Source organism: Puma concolor, chromosome D2 (assembly GCF_028749965.1).
Source record: "Puma concolor isolate L17-30 chromosome D2, mPumCon1.1.hap2, whole genome shotgun sequence".
Classification (NCBI taxonomy): domain Eukaryota; kingdom Metazoa; phylum Chordata; class Mammalia; order Carnivora; family Felidae; genus Puma; species Puma concolor.
This window is the reverse complement of record NC_141677.1, coordinates 36,397,183-36,412,169: the sequence shown is the minus strand read 5'-3', so window position 1 is coordinate 36,412,169 and position 14,987 is coordinate 36,397,183. Positions and strand designations below refer to the sequence as shown.

Here is a 14,987-nt window from a genome sequence, read left to right as displayed (position 1 = left end):
AAATGTTAGGCATTACGATGTGTTAGATACAGAATATCCTTTGTTTCATTTAATCCTCACAATTCTTTGAAGTAATTGCAATTATCCTTACTTTACAGATGAAGAAACCCAGGTGGAGAAGTAAAATAACTTGCAGAGATATGATGGATTCTATGTTGTCATGGAATTTGGGGTTAGGGGAGTAACTTGGGGGGAAAAATGTCCTGTTCTCTCTGGAGGCCCCACGACTTGCTGAGTCACTTGCTTCTGTCCCACCTGTCCCTGCCAATCTCCAGGAAGGAGAAATGACACTGGAGAGGCAGAAGAGAAGTGACCGCGGAGACAGAGGGCTGGGTGGGCTGGCCCATGGCTGAAGCCTCAGTCCCAGTGCTGAGGGGAGATGCCGAAGCCACGCCTTGCCCCAGCGTTCTGGAACTGGAGGAGCTCCTGAGGGCAGGGAAAGTTTCTTGCAGCCACGTGGACGAAGTTTGGCCCAACCTTTACATAGGAGATGCGTGAGTGATAGCTCGTTGGAAAGGGTGTGGGGAAGGGGACAAGGAGAGACAGTTCTTGGGCTCTTTATCAGAGATGAGGGGTTGGGTGGCACAAGGAGAAATAGTTCTGTTCTGCACATCTCGGGCCAGGGACTGACTCTAGGACTCCTGTGTGCTGGGGTGAGTGCAGTGATCAGATGTGACCACCAGGGGGAGGAAAGCTTTTGCCTGCCTGGATGATTGGCGCTCCCAGAGGATTCTGAAATCTTCTGATATATCCTGGACAATTGGCGAGTCTCAGGGATAGAGACCTGGGGAATGGTGCTTTCTGGTATGACATGGGATGGACAGAGAGCTCCCCTTCCTGAGTCCAGCCTCCTCTGGACACAGAGTGGGTGAGGAAGGTGAATCAGGGAAGGTGTCATTAAACATTTGCAAATTAGAAACAGGTACGAGGTGGTGGCCACAAGAGGCCAGATGTCCGTGGGAGGGCATGGGGCAGGAAAGGAGGGGCAGCTGGATTCCAGAACTGAAGCAATTCTTTCCTTCCTGTCTTGGCTAAGGCAGGAGCAGATCACCTCAGGTAGCAAAGAGGGTCTGAAGATAACTCCCCATACCACCAACAACCCTTCCACCAGAAAGCTCTGAGGGCGGGGCTCAAGTTTACTGGGTTCCTTCTTGGCTCCCTTTGGATATTGATGGCTCTGTCTCTCTGAAGCAGGGGGCCAGACCAAACCTCTCTTCTGGACCCCATGGCTTAGCCAGCAACCAGCCCCATTCCTCCCCTTCCTAGGGCCACGGCAAATAACCGCTTTGAGCTATGGAAGCTGGGCATCACCCATGTGCTGAATGCAGCCCACGGCGGACTCTACTGTCAGGGCAGCCCTGACTTCTACGGCAGCAGTGTGAGCTACCTGGGCGTGCCAGCCCACGACCTCCCCAATTTCGACATCAGTGCCTACTTCTCCTCAGCAGCTGACTTCATCCACCGTGCCCTCAGCACACCCGGGGGTAGGAGTTGGGTCTGAACTCATATTCCAACCTGCTCAGTCATTGGGGGGCGAGATATCAAGTTTCCCCTCAAATATCGGTGCCCTCCCATTTCTAGTTTTTCAAAAGCCTTCAGGTTTTTAAAAATCCTCTGCTCAGTGCTACTACAATTTATCCAACTTCATTGCTTCATAGACAGGGAAACTGAGGCCTAGAATACAAGGTCATGTCACGAGTTAGGAGCAGTCCTGGGACTGAAAGCCAAGTTTCACAAATAGCAGAACAGTTCTTTCTCTGCATCATTCAGCTTTGAGAAATTGCCATTTAGTAACTAGATGTCTGGTTTCTAAAGTATTTTCAAATGGAAAAGAAAGCAAACTTAAAAAAAAAATTTTTTTAATGTTTATTCATTTATGAGAGACAGAGACAGAGCATGAGTGGGGGAGGGGCATAGAGAGAGGGAGACACAGAACCCAAGGCAGGCTCCAGGCTCTGAGCTGTCAGCACAGAGCCCAATGTGGGGTTCAAATCCACAAACTGTGAGATCATGACCTGAGCTGAAGTCGGACACTTAACTGACTAAGCCACCCATATGCCCCTAAAAAACCAACAAACTTCTAATGCCCAGGGTAGAACAAAGGAGGCTGGGGAAGCTGGAGCCCGCACTCTGTGTTCATCCTGGGTAAGGGCCATGCCCCTTCTTACCTGACCCTGGGCAAGCCAGTGTCCCTCTCTGGACTTCAGTTTCTCATCTATGTGACAAGAAAGACAAGACTATGGCTCACAGCACTCTTTAACATCCAGAGCACTTTGACATTCGTTTTGCAAGCATTCATTTACCAGCTATTTATTATTTTTTCTGTGCCAGGCACTGAGCTAGGTACTAAATCCACACTTAGACGAGGCAGGATCCCTGCTCTAATGGAACTTGCCATTATATGTTTTGTGGAAAGATGGTCAGAATGTGGAGTATTGTGGGTACTATTCCTTTGAATGGGTAAATGTGAAGAGACGTGGGAGACCAGGGACAGGGCAAGGGTGCTCAGTCCAGAGGACCAGGAGGTGAGGAGACTTCCCTCTACAGCAGTATTCACTGGGCCACATGCAAAAAGGATGAGCTGTTCTGTGATTCAAGTGATACCATGAGTGGTCAGGAAAGCCTGTACAAGGAAATCATGTCTTAGCTGAAACCTGACAGATGAGTACTAAACATTAGTCAGACCATGAGCTAGAGAAGCTATAGGTAGTTGGAATAGCATGTTCTAGGGCTGGAGGCCAGAGACCATAAGAGCTTTAAGGAACTGAAAGTTACCCAGTGTTCTTAGATCTGAAGGTTGGGGTGAGACAGCCTGAGATGAAGCTGTAAGGTTAGCAGGGGCCAGCTCACGGAGGGTCTTGTAAGCCGTGTGTTAAGGAGTTTGGACCCTATCCCAAGGGGAGGCAAAGGGTGTTGATATACCCATTTGACTGATCAGGAAACTGGGAACCCTAAAGGCTGAATGGTTTGCCCAGGGTTACATAGTACACCCAAGGCAGAGCGGGGAAAGGAACTTGGGTCCCTACCCCTGCCCTTGGGTGGGCCAGCTGGTGGGAAAGGGTCTTTCACCGGGATGTCTTCCTCAGCCAAGGTCCTGGTGCACTGTGTGGTAGGGGTGAGCCGCTCTGCCACACTGGTGCTGGCCTACCTCATGCTACACCAGCAGCTGTCCCTGCGCGAGGCAGTGATCACCGTGAGGCAACACCGATGGGTCTTTCCCAACCGAGGCTTCCTCCACCAGCTCTGCCAGCTGGACCAGCAGCTGCGGGGTGCAGGCCGGAGCTGAGGGGCCAGGTGAGGGCTGGGCAGGGAATGAGGAGGTGAGGGGCAAGACTGGGTGCAGTTAAGAAGTGAGAGGTCAGGTCAGGGCTGGATGGGGAACCAGGAAAGGGAAGGCCCGTGAGGGTTGGTGGGGGACATGGAATGGGACCAGTTCAGAAGTGGGTTGTCAGGGCTATGTGTAGCCAGAGGGAGGGTTGAAGGGGCCTGGCTAAGGCAACCTTCCAGAAGGAGCCTTTCTCCTGCAGCCTACTCATGTTCTTCAGACCCCTGAGAAGATGGAAATGTTAGGAAGGAAAGAGGTGGAAAGCATATAATGGAAGAGGTGAGGCCTTCTTACCTGGTTCTGATGTGGGCTGCCCTGCTTCCTTGGCCAAAAGCCAGTGGGGGCTCACCTGAACCCCACTAAGGCAGCAACACCGCCAGTCCTGACACCTGTGGGCTGTCTGGACATTCCCACACCTCTGCATACCTCCTTCCCAGGTCCAGACCCCAGCTCCAGCTCTGGGGGGAAAGTGGGGCTACAGCTGTCACTCCAGGCTTAGCTAATTTTCACATCAGCCCTGCCTCACCCTTCTCACAATGGAGAAGGAGTACAGGTACTCCTGCCACCAGCCATGGCCTCCTTACCTGAGCCCAGCTTGATATAAAGTTCTCCTGCCATCATGCCATTCCATTCCTTGCCTCAGACCCAGTACCCCACTCCCTACCTGTCCTCCCCCAATCAGTCTGATCTCAGAGATCCACAGAAGCAGCCTCCCTAACTTCATTCCCTCTCAGGTTCTGAGGACCCCTGTAGGACATTAAAGGTCTATCCAGCTCCTTTCTACTTCCGTTTACCCTCCGTCCTGCGGCCCCATGTGCAGTGCATTCAGAGCATTAGCAGATGGTCCTTAAGTTCCAGAAGAGGAACAGATCCTCAACACTTCCTCCCCCCAGGTCTCCCCACTCCTGATGGGGGCCTCCTGTATCCCCAGCTGCCTAGTAGAAGGAGTTGGCTGCTCCCAACAGCAACACTGCTTCTCAGGCTCCTGGCCCACAAACGGTCACTGAGGTGCTACTTCAATTTCTTTGGCATCAGCCCTGTTTTCCTCCAGCTCAGCTGGGAGGCCACAGGGACGTCTCTTCCTGTGGTGGAGTGGCTGTGCTGGCACCAGCATTGTGAGGGAGCTGTGGTGTCACCTGCCCTTCTTCTCTCACCATGCTGAGGCTGGGTCTGTTTTGTCTGTCCCCAGTAGCCCACCTGCCTCACATTCACATCCCCCTTGAGGGCCATCAGCCAGGGAGCTAAGCCTCCTACCCATGCTGTGCCTTCCCTCATCTCTCCTCAACCCTGACTTGGGCTCTGTGCCTCAGTGCCCACTGGCTCAGAGGGGTTGCCAGCTAGGGGTGGGTGATGGGCCTGGGCTCTCTTGGGAGTTGGAAAAGTGGTAGCTTTTTCCTACCAAGAGCTTCCCAGGATGTGGACTGAATTTCCCTCTGCCCTGCCCCCCACTAAAAGCTGTTCTTGTTTCTGAATTGGTAACTGGCACCACTGCCAGGGAGCCATGTAGCAACACTGACCCCTTCCTGATACTTTCAGAAGGATGAGCATCTTGGGGATGGGGATCAGAGCAGGACGGAGAGATAGGTTTAGAGTTTGGGGGTGAGTGTAATGGAAGAAAATTAGGGTTATAGCCGTGGTTGGGATTAGGCCTAGGGCTGAGCTGGGTGGGAAACCACTGTGCGGAGCTCTGTGTGTATGCGGAGCCAAGAGGGAGACAAGAATGGCATGTTCCCATCCTGCTCTCTCCTCTAAACAGGTTTCAGGAAACTGGTGGAAAGCAGATCTCTGATTATGCCCAACTGCCCCACTTCCTTGGCTTGGAACCCTTAAATGCCCTGACCTCCAACTTCAGTATCTCTCCATCAGACAGCTTGGGGGAAATCAGTTGGGCTGCAGCACTGCACACTTCCTTGAGGTGCCACCCACCAGACAGCCTGTGCTACTGGAGTCCCCAGGAGTTGTGCAGTGTGCAGCCTATATGGCCATACACAGCAGACCTAGGGACTCCGAAAGATGAGGGGGCCTTGGGGAAAGGTCATTTCTCTCCATGAGCCCTAGGCCCCAGACCTAGGCCCCAGACCTGCCTTATTTCTCCCAGCACCTGTACCCACTTGACCTTACATAGAGGACTCAAGGCAGAGGCAGGTTTAGATGGCAGTTCCTGCCTCTGCCCTGACAAGTCCCAGCCATTCTGGGACTTGGGTTGCCTGCCTATAACATGGAGCTCATCTCTTCCCCAGAGCTGGTCATTACTCCCTGCCGCAGGGCTGTGCCACTTTGCTGCCCTGGCACTGGTCCTGTTGGCGCTGCTGGAGGCTCTGGCCCAGGTGGATTCCAAGAAGATGGTAAGAACCCAGTGTGGAGTCCGCCCTAGAGCCTGCTACTCCATCTGCTTCCTCCCGCTGCCTGCACTCCCTGCCAGCCACTGTCTTCAGTCCCTGCAGGTGGGAATGGTCTGCCTTCTCAGCCAATCCTGAGGCTCCTTAGGCAGGGGCTCCAAGTTTCCTGGGGTGGGAGGATGGGAGGAGAGCGGGAGGGGACTCTAAGTGTTCATGATTGCCCTTAGCCATAGCTCCCCCCACCAGCTCTCCCCAGGGCTCAGGGGACCCCAGCAGGGGCTGAGCCCTAGCTCCCTGGAGTTCAGACTTCAGAGTCACCCTGTAGGTGTGGCCGCAGGTGTGCATACGTCTCTGTGTGTGTCTGTCATCTGGGAGTGTTGTGTGGAGGAGTCCTGAAGTCTATATGAGAAGGGTATCTGGAGAGCAGGAAGGATTCTTAACAGGCCTAAATCCAAGGTCCTTAACTGAGCACAGTGGCCTTGGAAGGACCTAAAACACCATCTTGCTGACCTCAAGGGACAGTGAGATCTGGGTTAGGAATACTTTCTGGAGGAAAGAGGAGCCTGGCAGAGGGCAGAGTGGCTTCTGGACACACAGCCTCTGATGGCAGGCCAGCGCAGGTCTAAAGGCCTGCTCTGAACCCCACTTACAGCTTTGTTAAGTGTACCCACACTTCCCTCAGCCTGGGTCTTCTAGATCTTAATCCTGGGCCAGTCCTATAATCCTCAGCTCCCAACTGAGCACCCCTGGACCTGGGTTCTGATGTTGACATCACTGCCAGTTTGTGTCTGGTTTTGGCTAGTCTCTTTTCTGTCCTCCTCCATGGAAGATCCTTCTAGCTCTAACCTTCTTCCCATCCTTCATACCACCCTCAAAGGCCAAGGGAGCTTTTAAAATGGCTTATTGGATCTTCTTTCTCCCTGCTCCACATATGCATACACACCATAGCAGACCCCTGCGAGCTGCCTCCACTCCCAGCAAGGCCAGATGCCTGGCTGGGCTTGGCACTGACCATGCCAGGGACCCAGTGGGTGAGTTGGGAGTGTCAGGGGGAGGCCAGAAGAGGGGAGCAGCACATCATGCTTTATAATTAAACTCAAATCAAAAAATAGAAACAGCATCAAGTGTGCGGAGACAGGCAGCTGGAAGCCGGCAGCACAAAGTGGCCGTCAGAGAAGACCACAGCCTGGGCCAGATATCCCCACAGGTGGGTGAGTGCCCCTATTTCAGGGGGGCCACAGAGCATGCTGAGTCATGAGGGTCAGGGCACCTGTGTCTATGTGTGTTGTGGAGGGACTGGGTTAGATTGGAGGACAGAGTGGGCTAGAGATACAGGCACAGACAAGAGCAGAATAGTCAGAAAGATGTGGGCTCAAATCCTGGATCCCATGCTTACTGGCCGCATGACCTTGAACACATCACTTAATCTCTCTGAGCCTCAGTTTCCTCATCTGTAAAATGGGGATGATAACGTTATCTGCTTTATAAGGGTACCGTGATGATCCAATGAGAAAATGTAAGCATTTAGCTCTGTCTGGTACACAGTCTATCCTTAGCAGGTGGTGAATATAATAACAATTATTGCTGGACAGAGAAAAAAAACCTTAAGAGACACAAAGAAACAGAGACTAAGCCTCACTGTCCTGGGGGAGGTTACCCTCTACCCAGGATATGGCTGAGGCTTGAAAGGGTAAGAGTAATAATAGTAGTAATGATAATAATAGTAAGATGCACCATTCTGAAGGCATCTACCATAAGGCAGACCCTGTGGGAGGTGCCTTACATTTAGTATTTCATGAAATTCTCACAGCAGCCCCATGAAAAAACCGGCTCGAAGAAGACCATACAAACACCTGACCTGAGAACTGCCCAGATCTGTCCTCCTCCAGGGCCTGCGTGCTGAGTGCAGAGCCCCACTGGCAGCTCATGTTGGCTGCCCGCCTGCCACCCTCCCTGAGGCTTCCTTTACCAGACTCCTCACTCGTCTTGCCCTGAGATCTCTGGCCTCAACTCTCCTGTGGCCACAGTCCCATCTGGTCTGCTTGGGGAGGAGGAGGGGGAAGCAGAGAGCCTGGGGAGGAGGGAAGGCCAGGGGGACGTCTGGAGCTTCAGCTGAGGAGGTGGATGGCAAGAGCTGCCCCCCGCCCCGAGGAGGCCTGTGCCTTGGCCTGCCAGCAGGTAGAGTGGTGTGTCAGGGGCTGTGGAGGAGCATGAGCTCCTACGAGAAGCTGGGGAGAGCAGCATAGACAGGAGGAGGGACACACACAAAGACAGAAAACAAACACCTAAACTTGTCAACAGCGGCAGCACAAGAGCAGAGAAACCACTGCCCACAGAGGCAGGTATTCAGCTTAGGGAGAAGACACAAGAAGGAGGCAGAATGAGGGCCAGAGTGAATGAGGAGAAGAGCCAGGCCTGACCTGTCCCTACTAAATGTTGGGCGCATGCTTCACTCTGTGGTGGCCAAGGAGATGTGGGAGGAGGAGTCAGTCCAGGTCCGGGGGCAGCAGAAACCAGAGGAGCTGCTGTAGCCACTGACTTCCCTTCCTTGGATGTGCTTGGAGCTTGAAGGATGAGTTCTTGCGCAGGGGGCTGGACCCCCAGTAGGACAGAGTGGACAAATGTGGGGTACATCTGTGAGCATCAGGTATGAGAACCTAGGTGGGACCAGACAAGGAGTACCCCAAAGTCCAAGGAAAAGGCCCCCATTCTTCAGACTTGGGTCTAAGGCCCCTAGGAGATTGAAACATGGGCTGTGGCCTAACAGCCCCCAATTCCTGATCCCTCTGCTGGTTCCTCCTCTTCCCAGGAGTCCCTTGGGACCAGCTCTGTGTCAGCCAGAGCCTGGCTGCCTACTCCCTGGCACAGCTGGACTGCGATGCACCCAATGGCCACAGGGTGGCGGAAGTACCCCACGCCAAGCTCAGAGGCCAGCGTGGGTCTGCCAGGCTTCCCAGAGCTCCATCTCCTGCAGCTCCAGCTGCTGGCGGCAGACCAGTGTGGCTGTTGGACAACCCTGGGGCCTGGGGCTTTCTCCACCCCAACACACTATGCCAATCCCTACCCTGTAGCTACTGCAAACCCAGCCACTGCTCTCATTCTCAGGTCACACCCCCAGGGAATCCTAAAGTCAGGCAAGGCCAAGGATCTTAAACATTAGACAGACCATCGGCCAGACAGGAGCAAAGACTTGCTGGAGGCCACCAAATGAGTTATGGCCATGCTGTCCTCCCTCCCTCCAAAGTTCTCTTTCCACCACTTCAGGTAGCTTCCATTGGACATGGGAAGCTCAGGGCCAAAAGCCTTTCATCCCAAAGAGATGCCAAGCAGAGAGGGTTTGAAAGGACTGTGCTTCAGGCTACAGCAGCCTAGGTCTGCTCTCAGACCCCACCCCCACAGGCTCCAAGGGAAGGACCTGGAATTCTAGCCGCTTCACAGCGTTTGTGTTCTGGGCGGAACCTGCCCCAGCCCAGTTCCGCTCATGTGCTGAGTCCTGTCCCTGTACCCACTCCCCCATTCCTGGCCCCAGACCATGCCCTAGGTAGGTGGCAGGCCATTCAGCCTGCCCTGAGAGGTCACAGTGGGGGATGAAGGGGAAAGCTGGGTCTTCACTTCCACCCTGCCCACCGGCTACCCGCTGGGTGAGCTTGGCCAAGCCAGTGGCCTCCTGGGTGCCCATTTCTCTTCCTGGTCCTGGAACTGCCTACCAAAGAGAAAAGATGTTCTTCCCAGTTTGTACCTTCCCTAGTTACTGGTTGAGGGGGCCAGGGACAATTAGCCAAGATAGGCACTCCTTCCCAACACAGCACCAGACCCAGGTTCTGGTGCCACAGATAACCCAGCTCTGCAGGGTCCCGGATACCCTCAGCCAGATGACTCCTGACACAACTCACCCTCCCTGGGTGAGGCCTGATCTTCAGCACTGGCCTGAGTCATGGGGGTAAGGAGGAAAATCCCAGGGCCTATAGGCAGATGTGTGACCCCAACACTAGGCTCTCATGTAGAGACAGACGGATTAGTAGCGACCATTCTCTGGAGTCCCCAACGATGGCAAGTGGAAGGCTTAGAGACAGAACTGAAGGAACACAACTGGATGGAAAACTCAGCCTTCCTACTTATCACCCATATGGCTTTGGGCATCACTTAAAAATTCTCTCTGACCTTCAGCTTCCTCCTATGTAAAATAGGGAACTAACCCAAGTGAGGCCTCAGGCCTATAAGAGCATCAGTTTACTTAGCACAGAAATACCAACAAATGTCAGTTCATGGCCCAGGCCCCCTTATTCCTGAGATGGGCTCTGCCCTTCAAGCACCTGAAACTGGGAGGGAATGGACACCTGGGGAAGTAGCAGAGGAGGGAGCTTGAGATGAGCTGCCAGGTTGTGGGGGCCTTCGTAGGTGCCCTCTGAGAGCCACAGTCATCTGAAGTCCTCATCCCTATAAAGTCCCAAGTACCTGTGACTTAAGGGACAGGGTCTTCACTGACTAGTTGTTACAAACAGGGAACTCCGAGGGCCCCTTGGCCAAAGCTTCCACCATCAGGGACCTCTGGAAAGTGCAGGAGAGAGCTTCTCAGCTTCACAGGGGTGACAAGGGATTGATTCCCTTGTTCCCTGGGGAAAGGGTCTAGGCCTCAGCCCCACCTGAGCTGGTTAATAACCTCATCCAAAATAACTGAGGCCCTTTTTGCAGCATCCCAGTGGCACCTGGGCACTGCACCATGCCTGGGCCTTTCCATCAGCTTGACCCACAGGTAGGGATCCTGCCCCCAACCACCACAGTGTCCACTGTGTTTCAGAATGAACTCGCTGCAGAAGCAGGACCTCCGGAGGCCCAAGATCCATGGGGCAGTCCGGGTGTCCCCCTACCAGCCACCCACACTGGCCTCCCTACAGCGCTTGCTGTGGGTCCGTCGGGCTGCCATGCTGAGCCACATCGATGAGGTCTGGCCCAACCTCTTCCTAGGAGATGCGTAAGTACTACTCATGGTGGGAGGTAGAGGGGACAGAAGGAGAGCCTCTCCCAGAGTCCTCCAGGAGCAGAGGTGGCACCCTCTTTGACTCCCACCATTTCTTTCCACATGTTCCTTTCCTTCTGTATTACTATTAATTTTAGCTGTGGAAACAGAATACACATAAGAAAAGTGCATAGAGGGGCTCATTCAGTTGAGTGTCCAACTCTTGCTTTCAGCTCAGATCACGATCCCAGAGTCTTGGGATTGAGCCCTATATCTGGCTCTGCTCTCTCTCTCCTTCTGCCCCCTCCCCCACTCACACACATGCACTCTCTCTCTCCCCCTCTAAAATTAAAAAAAAAAAAAGAGAGAGGGAAGGAAAAGAAAAAGAAAAAAAGAAAAGTGTATAGAGCACATATGAACCGTTTCGCCATCCAGGACAAGAAATAGGACATTACTTATGCCCTAGAAGTCCCACTCATCATAATCCCTTTCCTTGTAGATAACTACTAAGTATTGAAATAATTATTTCCTTGCTTTTCTTTATGGTTTTAACACCTATATACCTGACAATGTAGTTAGTTTTGTTTGTCTTTTAAAGTCATATGAATGGAATCCTACTGTGGATCCTTTGTGCCTGGCATCCTTTGCTCAGTGTTGTAAAATTCACTTGCATTATATGCAGCTGAAGCTCAGACATTCTGCATTGCTGCATACTATTTGTTTGTATGACTATCCCATAGTTTATCCATTCTATTGTACGTGGGCATTTGAGTTGTTTTCACTTTTTGGCTATTATGAACAGTGATCCTAGGAACAGTCTAGTACATGGTTCCTGGGAATACACACACCAAGTTTCTATAGGGTGTATATGTATAAAGAAAGTAGAATTGTGAGTCATTTCCCCAAAAGTTTTCCTAAAATTTGGAATATATGGATGAATATACGTGGATTTCAGACATTTTCCTTAATATTTAGAAAATATGGTTCAATATCTTATAAATAATATGGCAAATATGCTTTCCCCGCACCAGATAACCAGTTATAAAATCCTTGTTGACTTTTTAAAAATACACACACACGGGGCATGTAGGTGGCTCAGTCGGTTAAGCATCCTACTTGCTCAGGTCATGATCTCGCAGTCTGTGATTTCAAGCCCCACATCGGGCTCTGTGCTGAGCGCTCAGAGCCTGGAGCCTGCTTCAGATTCTGTGTCTCCCTCTCTCTCTGCCCCTCCTCCGCTTGTGCTCTGTCTCTCTCTCTCTCTCTCAAAAATAAATAAACATTAAAAATAAAAATATACAGACATAAACGCTTTGTCACATTTTTTTTTTTTTTTACAGAAATGATACCTCTTTCTAGTCCCATTTTGTAATCTACTTTATGTAGAAAGATTTTTTTTTTAAACTTTTGAATGGAACCACACATCCTTTGAAAACATTTTTTTTTTTCAACGTTTATTTATTTTTTTGGGGACAGAGAGACAGAGCATGAACGGGCGAGGGGCAGAGAGAGAGGGAGACACAGAATCGGAAACAGGCTCCAGGTTCCGAGCCATCAGCCCAGAGCCTGACGCGGGGCTCAAACTCACGGACCGCGAGATCGTGACCTGGCTGAAGTCGGACGCTTAACCGACCGCACCACCCAGGCGCCCCTGAAAACATTTTTAAACAAAGTTCTGTATCCTGCATTCTTTTTAAGTTTATTTATTTATTTGAGAAAGACAGAGACAGTGCTAGTGAGGGAAGAGCAGAGAGACAGGGAGAGAGAGAGAATCCTAAGCAAGCTCTGAGCTGCCAGAGAAGAGCCCAATGTGGAGCCAGAACTCACAAAACTGTGAAATCATGACCTGAGCTGAAACCAAGAGTCAGACGCTTAACTGACTGAGCCATCCAGGCGCCCCAATGTAGCCTGCATTTTTCACAGGTGCTCAATATAGCACAAACACCTTTCCTTGTTTACCTGCAACAATCTACAACATTTTAGTGGTTGCATAGTATTTCATTTAGATATACCATACTCAGTCTCCAATTACAAGATAGTGATTTTTTCCAATTTTTCACTATCTTGAATATCATTAGGTCCAATTTATATATGTCTGTGGGCACATTTTGGGTTTTTTTCAAGTTCCTAGAAGGGGACTTGCTGAGGCAAAGGATGTAGATATTATGCATATATTTTTTAATTTTTTTTTTGTTTATTATTTTTGAGAGAGAGAGAGAGAGAGAGAGAGAGAGAGAGACTGAGAGCAAGCAGGGAAGGGGCAGAGAGAGAGGGAGACACAGAATCGGAAGCAGGCTCCAGACTCTGAGCGCTCAGGACAGAGCCCGATACAGGGCTCGAACTCACAGACCGCGAGATCATGACCTGAGCTGTAGTCGGCCGCCCAACCGACTGAGGCACCCAGGTGCCCCAATATATTATGCATATTTTTAAGGCTTCTGATGCATGTGGCCAAACTGCCCTCTAGAAAAGTTGGGCTGCATGAAACGGAGTCTTGGTCATCTGGGCCTGTTCACTGTTTCCAGTCTCACACTTGGAGGAGGGGTGGCAGAGGAGGGAAGGGGACAAGTTCCAGCCCAGCCAGAGGTGACCCAATGAGACCTGCCCCACCTCTCAACGTCCCCATGCCCTCCCTGCAGGTACGCAGCCCGGGACAAGAACAAGCTGACCCAGCTGGGCATCACCCATGTCGTGAATGTTGCTGCGGGCAAGTTTCAAGTGGACACAGGTGCCAAGTTTTACCGCGGAATGCCCTTGGAGTACTATGGCATTGAGGCTGATGACAACCCCTTCTTCGACCTCAGTGTCTACTTTCTGCCTGTTGCTCGATACATCCGGACTGCCCTCAGTGTTCCTAAAGGTGAACTGCTGGGGAAGACACTGGGGTGGAGGTGGGGGTAGGGATGGTGGTGAGGGGGTGGGATCTGGGGCACTTTTCCCAGTAGCACTGGTGGGTGGGGTGTCCAGAGTTACAAACATCTTCAACAACCCTCCCACCCCATGGAGCAAATAGCTACTACCATTTAGTGAGTGTTCCCTTCAGGGGACCAACAATCACAGACATAGCTAAGGTCTGATGTGGTTCAGGGTAACCATCCCTCAGTAAGAGGTCTGGCATTGGGCAGAAGGTACACAACCTAGCAAAGGCTAAACAGACCCCTCTAAGATGAGGCCTTGGCATAGGGCTGCAGGGATAGAGGAGAGGGCAGAACTAAGGGGGTAAGGGACACTCCCTCTAATCAACCACAAATCCAGGGGACTCCAGGAATACTGTCCCGTCTCCCACCCTTTACAACAGGATGGCAGAGTTGGAAAGGATGCCAGAAGAAGCACCTTGGACCTGGAGAAGGGAATCCCAGCTGTTAACCTTAGCTGGGCCACTAACTTGCTCCATGACCTTAAGCCAGTCCCTTTCCCTCTCTGGGCCTCAGCTGCCCCATCTGACTGTAAGAACATTGTCAGTATTCCAGGGTGCTGTGATAGGTGGGCTGAAGGATGGCCAGAAGCATCTCCAATTCCCGCTGGGGTGGGTGGTCATTGTGAGGGCAGGTAGCTGATGCTAGGTTGGGTCTTTCCAACAGGCCGTGTGCTGGTACACTGTGCTATGGGGGTGAGCCGCTCTGCTACAGTTGTCCTGGCCTTCCTCATGATCTGCGAGAACATGACGCTGGTGGAGGCCATCCAGACGGTGCAGGCCCACCGTGATATCTGCCCCAACTCGGGCTTCCTCCAGCAGCTCCAGGTTCTGGACAACCGACTGGGGCGGGAGACGGGGCGGCTCTGACTTGGTGAGCAGCCAGAAGCCCTGACCTTCTGGCCAGCATGGCCCAACCCAACCAGCCTGGCCCTGGGGACAGCAGCCTCTGCTGTTTCCAGTGACCTTGAGGTATAAATAGCAAGTGGGGGCTTAGCTGAGGCAGAAGCAGGGAGAATTGAGTGGTGACCTTTAGCAGGTGGATTTCCCTGACCCAATCCAAAGATTCTTTATACAAAAGAGAGTTCAGTCTGTCTCTATAATAAAATGTTCATCATAATAAAGACAGGAGATCTTCTGGTGGTTTGTGGGGGTGGTGGCTTACTTTCAGGATGGCCACGAGAGTCCAGAAGGCTTGCCAGCTCTGACTTAGCATGTTGGCAGCCTACAGAGAGAGTCTAAGTCCATGTTGAGTTTTCGTGAAGAAAGAGGGCACATGAGGATCAATTAGTAGTATCTGCCTTGGGTACAAAAGGGAGGAGTGGGAGTACCAGCGCTGAGAATTAGCTGGCCTTTTCCTCATCTTGTCCTCCTCATATCATCACCCAAGAGCAAGGTTGTCTGAATAAAGACCAAGGTTCAGTCCGTCACCATCCTCCTCCATGCCCACCC

At 51.9% G+C, this 14,987-nt stretch overlaps 1 protein-coding gene across 10 annotated transcripts; it reads left to right on the top strand.

Moving 5' to 3' along the window:
• Positions 1 to 285: 285 nt before the first annotated feature.
• On the top strand, positions 286 to 14,663 carry LOC112854375 (dual specificity protein phosphatase 13B). 10 transcript variants are annotated; one of them, XM_086680056.1, is made up of 9 exons: positions 287 to 494; positions 1,267 to 1,484; positions 3,242 to 3,294; positions 5,566 to 5,769; positions 6,777 to 6,871; positions 9,515 to 9,604; positions 10,463 to 10,636; positions 13,261 to 13,481; positions 14,203 to 14,663. In XM_086680056.1, exons 1-9 carry the CDS (start codon positions 346 to 348, stop codon positions 14,403 to 14,405), a joined length of 1,407 nt encoding a protein of 468 aa, XP_086536182.1. In that variant the 5' UTR covers positions 287 to 345; the 3' UTR covers positions 14,406 to 14,663. The 10 variants fall into 10 exon arrangements, 9 of the variants coding, with proteins under 9 accessions (XP_086536174.1, XP_086536182.1, XP_086536179.1 ...); XM_086680048.1 differs by lacking the exons at positions 1,267 to 1,484; positions 9,515 to 9,604 and having other exon boundaries at positions 286 to 494; positions 3,087 to 3,294; XM_086680049.1 differs by lacking the exons at positions 1,267 to 1,484; positions 9,515 to 9,604 and having other exon boundaries at positions 288 to 494; positions 3,087 to 3,294; positions 5,566 to 5,670.
• Positions 14,664 to 14,987: the final 324 nt, after the last annotated feature.